Genomic DNA, 11,428 nt, shown 5'->3' with positions numbered 1-11,428 from the left:
AATTGTAGATTTAATTTCTTCCATGAATTAAGATCACCTGTTGTGTTCAGAAAGTATAAATTTATAACCAAAGCCTGGAGTGGTTATTTTTACCCCAAATGACAACTAATTATGTTTATGAATAACTTCTTATTACAATTACACAGGAGAAAATTTTTCATAGAATATCCGTTCCTTTCATATGTTTTAGCCCTCATCCCAACAGCCTTGAATTTTTATTTTCCCTATTCATCTTTCAAAGTTTATTTTAAGTGTCGATTCTTCTTGGAAGTTTACATTGAACTTCAAAATTATTTAGGTTTTCTATTTCTTTTTTATCGTAACATCAATTACATTACATAATAAATGTCCATGTTGTATGTCTCTGACAATGATGACAATGCAAAATGCTTAAGAGCAGATGAAATGCTTAGCAATTAACACATATATCAAAATATTTAAGTATATCCAGGAAGGTTCGATTGCAAAAAGCATTCAGTAAACAAAACTACCCTTTAGGAGAATAGACATTTTTAGGTAAAGATAGAATTTAATATTCTGAATTGAAGAAGGCAGCCTATTCCTAGAGATTAGTAAGATCTACTCACAAAGAAGCACATAGAAAAGAGCATTAGACTTAGTTAACCTAGTAAGTTCTAAATAGTCAAGGAAAAAACGGCATAGATCCAAACTAATATAACAGATAATCATTGAATTTCATCATTCATGTGCCAACATCCTGTTATTTATGTCTAAAATTTGTCTTTTTTTTTTTTTTAAATGAACAAAACCTTTGGAGCATATGCTTGAGAGCTTCTTTCACCTGCTGGTTCCTCAGGGTGTAAATGAAAGGGTTGAGTAAAGGTGCAACAGAGGTATTGAGCACAGCTACATCTTTAATTAAAGTCACCCTTTCTTTTGCTGATGGCTTCATGTACATAAAGATACAACTGCCATAAGTAATAGAGACAACTACCATGTGTGAGGAACAGGTGGAAAAGGCCTTCCTTCGTTGTTGAGCAGAAGGGAATTTGAGAATGGTTTTGATGATGTAGGTATAGGAGAGGACCACCAATAACAATGTGAGGACAAGGGTCATCACAGCAAAGACAAAAGCCATCAATTCTATGAAACGTGTATCTGTGCAAGAGATCTGCAGGACAGAAGATTCACACAGGAAGTGATCGATCACTTTGGAAGCACAGAAATCCAGCTTGAGTAGCAAGAGCAAAGGCGGAAAGATGATTAAGAACCCAGCTGCCCAGGAGCTGAGCACCAGCTGGCAGCACACTCTGCTGTTCATAACGACTGGGTAATGAAGGGGTTTGCAGATGGCCACATAGCGGTCATAGGACATGGCAGCCAGGAGGTAAAACTCTGTAACCCCTAAGAGGAAATAAAAGAATAATTGAGTTGCACAAGCATTGTAGGAAATTGTTTTGTCTCCAGTGAGAATGCTTATCAAGAACCGTGGAATGGAGGCTGTGGTGAACAAAATTTCCAAGAAGGAAAAATTTCTGAGGAAGAAATACATTGGAGTCTTGAGGCGGGGATCCAACAGGGTGAGGATGATGATGATGAAGTTCCCCATCAGGCTCAAGATATAATTGAAAAATAGAAACAGGAAAATCACAATTTGTAGCAGAGGGTCATCTGTCAGTCCAAGCAAAATGAACTCTATCTCCACTGATTGATTCTTCATTTCTCCTTTGTTCTATAAAACTTACAGAAAATAAAATCTAACATCACAAGAAGTTATTTCTTCCTTTTCAGCTATATAAAATTCCATTTTCAGCAACTTACCAGTTTACAAATATTTCTACAAATCAACTTAGAATTCATCACAATAAACATATCCTCAATTTATTCATCATGTTAATAGAAGACTTGTCCAAAGCTGAGTAGGTCCTACTGACCAGTTTATAGGACACTTAACAGTTATTTGAAATTTAGTTCCTCAATTTGAATAATGTTAATCTATGACCAATCTTTCAAATGCTTTATCACAATAGGCTATTCAAATATTTGTTATTTTTTATATTCTGAATTTATCTAATATTTCAAGCAAATTTTCATTCAAGTGACACAATGGATATAGGAAATAGTTTTCTTCCCAGTAGCCATAAAAACTAACAATATAGGGACATATATAATAGAATAGCAAATTTCTAAGAAGAAAAAAGTCCAAAGGAAAGATTATGTGAGGGTCTATTAAGTATCTACCATGGTAAGTTTGGGTATGCTCGGATCAAACGCTGCTTAGTATGTCATTGATAATGAAAAAGAAGATAAAGAAAACAACTTTCAAATGTGGGTCATCATTTGAAGTTGCTATGATAAATACTGTCAAGTGGTTTCCCATTACCATCCTCTGTCTTTTATCAGGTCTGAATTGTAGGGGTTAGGAAGGAAGCTCTATCTAATAACAGTGATTCCTAGTGCTTAAGCTACAGTTAGCAAAATTATGTCAGGTAGACAGTGGTCACTCATGATTTACAGGTAGTTTTCAGGTAAGAAAAGCAGTTTTTAATTCCAGAATACTGTGACAGAAAATTAAAACTTTAGTTCACAGAAAGTGAAAAAAACTAACATCACAAAGAAGAAGTTACTTTTTCCTTTTTAGCTATATAAAGTTCCATTTTCAGAAACTTACCAATTCACAAATATTTCTCAAATCAGCTTAGAGATAATAACAATGAACATATCCTCCAATTCATTGATCATGTTTATAAGAACACTGAGAGGTCCTTTCCTTGTGCAGAGCTGAGTAGGTCCTACTTATCAGTTTATAGGACTCCTGGTAGTCATTTCAAATGTAGCTCCTCAATTGCTCAATTGATTAGTGTTAACCTGTGACCAATATTTCAAATGCTTTAACCATAATAGTCTCTTCAAATATTTGATTTTTTCTTCTTTTTTTTTCTTTCCTTTTTTTTTTTTTTTTTGTACCAGGATTGAACTCAGAGACTCTTAAACACTGAGTAACATCCCCAGGCCATTTTTGTGTTTTATTTAGAGAGAGGTTCTCACTGAATTGCTTAGGGCCTGGTAAGTTAAGGAGACTGGCTTTCAACTCAGGATCCTCTTGCCTCAGCTTCCCAAGCCCCTGAAATTAACAGACATGAGCCACCATGCCTGGCTTGATATTTATAATTTTTTATTTCTGAATTTAGCTAATATTTCAAGCAAATTGTCATTTGAGTGACATAATATTTATAGGAAATAGTTTTTTTCCTGCAGCCATAATAAATAAAACTTTAGAGATACATATAACAGTGTAGGAAATTTCTAAGTAGAAAAATATATATGAGGGTCTAGTGAATTTCTAGCAGGATGAGTGCAGAAATGACCAGGTCAGAGCAGTGCCTAGGAAATAATTGAGAAGCAGGAAAACAAATAACACAACTCTCAAATGTGGGTCATCATCTGAACGATAAAAAACACTGTCACCCCTGTATGGTTTCCCATTACCATCCTTTCTCTTTTATCAGGTCTGAATGGTGGATGCAGTGGGGAAAGTTCTATCTAATAACGGCGATAAGCTGTTACAGTTAGCAAAATTATGTTTCAGGTAGTTATGCAATGCTCATTCATGTTTATAGGTAGTATTCTGGTAAGATAATAGTTTATATTTCCAGAATGCCTAGGCAGAAACTTAAAATTTTATGTATTCTAACAAAATTAAAATTGTATAAATGCAGTGAGTATTGATCATATGGATTTTTAGAAGACCCAGAAAGCTTGGAGAATGTGCCTTTTTCCATAATATTTAAGATCTGAGATGGCATGTCTGTTCTTAAATAAGATCTTATAAAGTAGAACAAAATATACAACAATCTATATCTGGCATTTAAAATACACATTGTGAGAAACAAATCTAATATAGGTAATCAACCAGAATGTGTCCAACTCTCCTGTTTTATTGAGTCTATGAAGGTATAACATGCCTGATTATTTAGTGACTGTTATGCTTATTGATACGACTGGTCCTCAAATATTTCCCAATAAACAGGGAAAGAATCTATTTGCTTTTCTTGGGAGAATTTCCAACTCCTCATCTCTGATGACACTTATACCAGATACCACTCCCTTCCCAATACATTTCCATTATGAACAATTTGGTAATGCTGTTATAGATAGCAAAAACTAACATTTTTCTTCTAGTTATAGTTTGAAACCTGATAAGATCTAATGATGTGAAAAGTACAATAACAGTTTTTGGAATCAAATAAATATAAAAACGTGTTTGTGATGTACTATGAGAAGAGAAATACAATGTGAAGAGAAAGAAATGGTCATAGAAACCTAAAGAAAAATTATATTTTTTAAAAGTTAGGGAAATGGGCTTAAGGAAAAATTGAATGATTAAAATAAAGAAAGATAATTTTATAAGTATGTATATATAAAGGAGTAATAAGGGAAGAACTTTTAAAACAAGAATTTTCTTCTTTATTGCAACATACCACTTTGTTGATTCCATAAAGCGTAGACTACAATCATGAGTATACTTTAAGTCAGCATGATCTAGAGGGGGGAACAATTAAGTGATAAATTTCAAAATTATACTCAGTGGTTGAACTGCAGTTCAGACAACTTTGGATAGCATGTATAGCCTTACCAACATAATGATGTCAAATGTCAGGTAAACAAACTACTAAGTCAATAAATATAATCTTATGTCCATTGAGAACTATACAACAATTACTATTCTTGATACTCTGCATGTGTTATGTGGGACAAATGAGATTAAACATTTAAAAAAGTGTCCAGGCTTGCATTCAGAGCAAAGAGTCAGATTCATAGAGGTTATTGTCAGAAGTCCTGACTTTACACCATTTTCTAAAAACTTTTACTCAGGTTTATATAAGTTTTAACTAGAACCTGAATTATGGATAATACTTCTAAAAAGAATTAGTGATACTCCTACAGAAAAAAATCTTTCTTAGGTGTTTTTATGATCATAACAAAATATTTAAACCTACTTTAAATGGTCGCTATGTAAAATTTTTTGCATTGAGAATATTAATGGAATTATCTTCAACATCTAAAGCATCACTGATTCTTAAGACAGCAGAATCCATATAAAAATAAACATAAAAGAATCAAGAGCTAACCAAAACATGAGAGATCTTCCCAGTGTTCTCTACAGGAATTTAAATAAGGAGATATCTGAGTATGGATCTTTAGATGGGCCTTAGAAGGAGATGAACAGATGAGACAAGTTATGCTAGGCAGATGAAGCAGTATAAGCCAAAGAAAAGCAATGAATCCAAAATAATTTGGTTGGAAACAGTGTTTAGAGTTCCCCTATTTAATGGTGTCTAATAAAAGCATAAATCATTGGAAAGAGCAGTGACCCATGTCCATAGTTCTTTGCTATATTCAAATGATTGTAAAATTATATATTATAAAATTATTTCATTTACACAAATCATCACAATGGCAACACTGATATCAATGTTTAATCATATAATAAACTAGAATTTATTCATATCAAATTATTGATTTGTCCTGATTCAACAATCACACTTACCATGTATCTGTACAACACATCTGTGAGGGAAAAGAACATAGGTCATTGATCACCATCCAATAACTGCAAGTTCATGCTGTTTTGTTGAAAATAGTGTATATCACATAAAAATTGTAAATTTTAAATCATTATATTTATCTTACCTATAATCTTTAACCAGTATCCTCAAGCTAACATGAGGATCCTAGTTAAAACACTAACCACTTAATAGTTTAACACAGATTTGTGCTCACTGATTTGGGCAAACCTTCTGTGCTCCCATACTTAACTCATCGTCCTGGTGAGCAGAGAGTACTGATGATTTCTCCCTAGGTACTTAATTCTACATAAAACATATGTGTGATTTAAATGTTATTTTAGAAATACTATTTTTGACTCATACATTACCTGTTGTTAAGAAATTTATCAAATTACCTTCTTTTCCAAAATTTACTATAACCCACTTATCTGAAGTATTGTACCCCTTGCTAAATGTGATAAATTAACCATCATGATATTGAAAATGATTTTTGTCTTCTGTCTTACAGGAAAATATCTAACAAGAACAATGAATTCTCAGGATAACTGATATCCCAGAATATCATTTCCTAAGGGATTGCCAAATTGTGAATTATAGAAGTGTTTCTGCACACACACACACACACACACACACACACCTTTACATGTTCTAGCTAGGCTTCCAAAGAATTCTGTGAATGTTGCCCTACTAGTTGATTTCCTACCACCACACACCAGTCCCAGGGTTCAGAAGTAGAGAGAAAGAATATTTTTTCTTTAATTTTTTTATTTTTATTTTTTACAGACTGCATTTTGATTCATTTTTGAAATGAAAAGCGTGACTATAAGATGGAAAAATATAGCCTCTTGCAAACATATTGACCTCAGGCTAAATATGTCATATTACAGATACCTGTTTCCTTTTGGTTTATTCACCAACCAACAATATCCTGTCAAATACACCACATGAATTCATGGAATCATTTCAAATTTATTAATTGCTGCATAGTCCTTCTTTATAAGGATGTGTCATAGTTAATTTATACACTTTCATATTTGGCTAATAGATTGTTTTGAATTTTGACAATGAATGAAATTTGGGCATATGTATTTTCATTAAAAAAGTTTAATAAACCACGAATTACAGTATAAATTCTTAAAACTGGAATTTCTGAATCAAAAGCAAACCCCATTCATTTTCATTTAGCAATGTCAAATCATTTTCTACACTGTATTTCAATTCCCATCAACAGTGTTTTATTAAGGTTCTTGTGTCCCATCAACCTTAACAATAAAGTTAGGTTTTTATAGTTACAAAATGTTGACTACCTTAAGAGTTAGACATGGTAACTGAGAATACATGTTACTTTGAATTTCCCTAATTATATGTGGGATTGAATATTATTTCACAAATCAAACAGCCATTTCCTGTAATTCATATAGAAATTATGAATTATGAATTCATAATTCATATAATTATGAATTGTCTGTCTTTAGCTAATCTTCTTTATCAAGTTTTCATTGTTATATATTTTAAGTTGTTTATATATCATTAAAATCATCTTTTTATATTTGATACATTATAATATTTCCTCCTCGTTTGACCATGACTTGATTTTGTTTATGAGGTTGTATCTATGTATGTGTACTAAAAAGTTTACTTTTGTGTCTTCAAATGTGTCCATCATTTTTATTGTGCTTGTATCTGTTTAACAACTAGAAAACTTTTTCTTTTATCAAAGATGAAGAGATATCCAACATATTGACTATTTCATTGTTGTGTAGCTTTTTTTTTTTAATTTCATTTTTTTTTTTTTTTTCTGGTTTTTGCTTTTGTGTCCTGTGCTTTTAAGGCCTTGTCTAAATAGCCTTGCCCATTTCAATGACTTAAAATTCCCCTTTATTTTCTTCCAGTAGTTTCATAGTTTCAGGTTTCACATTAGGTATTTCCTTCTCTTTGAGTTAGTTTTCAGAACTGGTGAGAGGTGGGAATCTAGCTTCATTCCTCAGCATTTGTATATTGAATTTTACCAGCACTGTTTAGTGAAAAGTTTATCTTTCCTCCCATGCATGTTCTTAGCACCTTTGTCATAAAACAGTACCATAGATGTGTGGGTTTGCTTTTAGGATTTCTGTTCTGTTCCACTGGACTACATGTCTGTTTTTATCCCAATACTATGCTCTTTTGATTACTATAGCTTTGTAGTATATTTTGAAAGCACGTAATGCAATGCCTCCTGCTATATTCTTTTTGCTCAAGAGTGGTTTGGCTATTTAGGGTCTTTTGTAGTTGAATGTGAGATTTAGGATTTTTTCCCTAGTTCTTTGAAGAATGTCACTGGTATTTTGATAGAACTTGCATTGAGTTCATAGATCACTTTGGGTAATATGGACATCTTAACTTTTGATTCTTCTAATTCAAAAACATGGAATATCTTTTTATTTTGGGGGTCTTTCATCTTGGATTTCTTTCTGTAATGTTTCATTTTAAATGTGAGATTATTCCTATTATTTCATATTTTTCTAACTATTGTCAAAAGGATGATTTTCTTGATTTTTAGATAATTCGTACATGACTTATAGAAACGCAACTAGCATTATATATTGATTTTATATTCTGCAATTTTGCTGAATTCACTTATTACTTCCAATTGTCTCTTGGTGAAATCTTTCTGAAGATCATGTCATCTGCAAACATAGACAATCTGACTTCCTCCTTTTTAATTTGGATGCGCTTTACTTCCTTCATTGCAGAATGCTCTGATTAGGACTTCTAGTACCATGTTGATAACATTGGTGAAGTAGGCATTTTGTTCCAGAGTTTAGAAAGCTTTCAGCATTTCCCAGTTCAGTATGATGTCAGCTCCTTGGCTTGTTATACACAGCCTTTATTATGTTGGGTTAATTTCGTTCAAAACCTAATTTGTTCAGAGTTGTCATCATCAAGGGATAATAAATTTTATCAAATGTCTCTTCTGTATGTATTGAAATAATCATTTTTTGTCCTTCATTCTGATGACATTTATCAATTCACATGTTGAAATAACATTTAATCATGACAAATCATTTTTTAGTGTACCATTGGATTCAGTTTTTTAGAATTTTGTCAAGAATTTAGAATCTATATTTATCAAGGACATTAGCATATACTTTTCTGTGTGGTGTGGTGTGTGTGTGTGTCTGTGTGTGTGTCCTCATCTGACTTTGGTATTAGAGTAATGGTGGCCTCATAGAATAATTTTGTGAGAATTTCATTTTCTATATTTTTTGAAATAATTTCAGAAAAAAAAAGTATTAGTTCTTCTTCAAATGTTTACTGTCTTTTAGCAGTGAAACCATCCTGTCCTTGGCTTTTCTTAATGGGAGATTTTTTTGTAAAGCTCACATGTGACAAGGGATTAATATCCACACTATGTAAGAAATTCAAAGAAATCAACAGCAAAGAAAAACAAAGGGAAAGAAATAAAGATAAAAACAAGAAAAAAATCTGTTTCATAAAATGTAAGAGTAGAATGATAGTAACAGAACCAGGCAGAATAAGGAAGAAGGAGGAATGAGGCCTAGTTTATCATTGGGAATTAAGGTACATTTAGATAGAAGTAAGATGTTCATTGTTATTGAACAGTAGGATGAAAGTAGATATCAACAATATACTGTATATTTCAAAAAGTTGAAAGAAAGGATATTGAATGTTTTCACCATGAACAAATGAAAAACCTCTGAGGAGATATATGTGTTTACCCTTATTTAAGTAATTCAAAATGTATACATCAAAACTTCAGATCAACAGCCAGCTTCTCCAGGTTCTCGGAACGGAACTGGCCCGCTAGTGAGAGCCTGTCTGAACAGAGCAGGCTCCAAGTCCCGGAGCCGCTGCAGTGCAGTGTACTCCTGCAAAGAACCAGCGGAGAGCCCCGATCTGCAATCAGCCTCAGGGATAAGGGCAGGGCAGCCGGAGACCTCTTCAGGCGGCTCTGCCCACTCCGGCTGCGGGCTCTCTTCACGGGGCGATCCAAGATGGCAGCCTAGAGGGAGACTGCACCCCCGGTCGCTCCAGAACCCAGGAGCTAAGAGGGGGAGGCATAGAGAGACTCGGACTGAAATAGAGCCACGAGTGAGTCTGCCCACTGGGTAAAGCTCAGCCCGGGTGGCAGGCCCAGATAGAGGTGGCTTAGCAGAGCCGGGCAGGGCAGCTTGAGTCTTCCCAAGGTAGTCTTCCACACTCCGGCAGTGGGCTCTTCCCACACGGCCAGCTGCACGGTGCAGGCCCACAGTGAGAGCATTTCCGCACAGAGCCAGTTCCAAAACGTGGAACCAGTAGGGGGCTAGGGGCAGTATTCTTCGAATGAGCTGCTTTATCAGATTCCTCCAAGACATCAGGCTACTGAAGGCTGGGAGGTGATACACTGGAAATCTACTGGGACACTATAAGCCAATAGTGGAAAACTGCAATATCTCAGGGTCCCACTGACAACTGACCATTATGAGAAAACAAGGGAAGAAAATGTCCCAAACAAACCTAGATACTACATCAATAAAACCCAATGACAGCACAGCAGAAGAAATGTCAGAAAGGGAGTTCAGAATGTACGTAATTAAAACGATCAGGGAAGCTAATGAGGAGATGAAAGAGCAAATGCAGGCATTGAAGGAGGAGATGAAAGAGCAAATGCAGGCATTAAATGATCGCACCAATCAACAGTTAAAAGACCAAATACGGGAAGCAAGAGATCATTTCAATAAAGAGTTAGAGATACTGAAAAAAAACCAAACTGAAATCCTTGAAATGAAGGAAACAATAAACCAAGTTAAAAACTCCATAGAAAGCATAACCAATAGGATAGAACACCTGGAAGACAGAACCTCAGACATTGAAGACAAAATATTTAACCTTGAAAACAAAGTTGAACAAACAGAGAAGATGGTAAGAAATCATGAACAGAATCTCCAAGAACTATGGGATATCATGAAAAGGCCAAATTTGAGAATTATTGGGATTGAGGGAGGCTTAGAGAAACAAACCAAAGGAATGAACAATCTATTCAATGAAATAATAACAGAAAATTTCCCAAATCTGAAGAAAGAAATGGAAAACCAAGTACAAGAGGCTTATAGAACTCCAAATATACAAAATTACAACAGACCCACACCAAGGCACATTATTATGAAAATACCTAACATACAAAATAAAGACAGAATTTTAAAGGCCACGAGAGAAAAGAATCAAATTACATTCAGAGGGAAACCAATAAGAATATCAGCAGATTTTTCAATCCAGACCCTAAAAGCTAGAAGGGCCTGGAACAACATATACCAAGCCCTGAAAGAAAATGGATGCCAACCAAGAATCTTATACCCAGCAAAACTTACCTTCAAATTTGACGATGAAATAAGATCCTTCCATGATAAACAAAAGCTAAAGGAATTTACAAAAAGAAAGCCAGCATTACAGAACATTCTCAGCAAAATATTCCATGAGGAAGAGATGAAAAACAACGATGCAAATCAGCAACAGGAGGCGCTAGCCTAAAGGAATAGCCAAATAAAGGAGAAACCAAATCATGTCAAAAACAAATATGAGTCAATTGACTGGGAATACAAATCATATCACAATAATAACCCTGAATGTTAATGGCCTGAATTCATCAATCAAAAGACATAGACTGGCAGATTGGATTAAAAAGAAAAATCCAACAATATGCTGCCTGCAAGAGACTCATCTCATAGAAAGAGACACCCATAGACTAAAGGTGAAAGGATGGGGACAAACATACCATGCACACGGACACAGCAAAAAAGCTGGAGTATCCATCCTCATCTCAGATAATGTGGACTTCAAACCAAAACTAGTCAGAAGGGATAAAGAAGGACATTACATGCTTCTTAAGGGAAGCATAAATCAGCAAGACATAACAATCA

The 11,428-nt window shown here is 34.2% G+C and overlaps 1 protein-coding gene across 1 annotated transcript; it reads right to left on the bottom strand.

Annotated features, from left to right (window-relative positions):
• Nucleotides 1–721: 721 nt before the first annotated feature.
• Nucleotides 722–1,693, bottom strand: LOC124983069 (olfactory receptor 6C6-like). Its single transcript, XM_047549973.1, has one exon. The coding sequence runs from the start codon at nt 1,679–1,681 to the stop codon at nt 722–724; it is 960 nt and encodes a 319-aa protein (XP_047405929.1). The 5' UTR covers nt 1,682–1,693.
• Nucleotides 1,694–11,428: the final 9,735 nt, after the last annotated feature.

Source organism: Sciurus carolinensis, chromosome 4, assembly GCF_902686445.1.
Source record: "Sciurus carolinensis chromosome 4, mSciCar1.2, whole genome shotgun sequence".
In the NCBI taxonomy this organism is placed as follows: domain Eukaryota; kingdom Metazoa; phylum Chordata; class Mammalia; order Rodentia; family Sciuridae; genus Sciurus; species Sciurus carolinensis.
The sequence above is the reverse complement of the archived record's forward strand: the minus strand, read 5'-3'. Positions and strand labels throughout refer to the sequence as shown.

Coding starts and splice junctions, on each gene's coding strand:
- LOC124983069 (XM_047549973.1), bottom strand. CDS start 1,681: ATGAAGAATCAATCAGTGGAGATAGAGTTCATTTTGCTTGGACTGACA.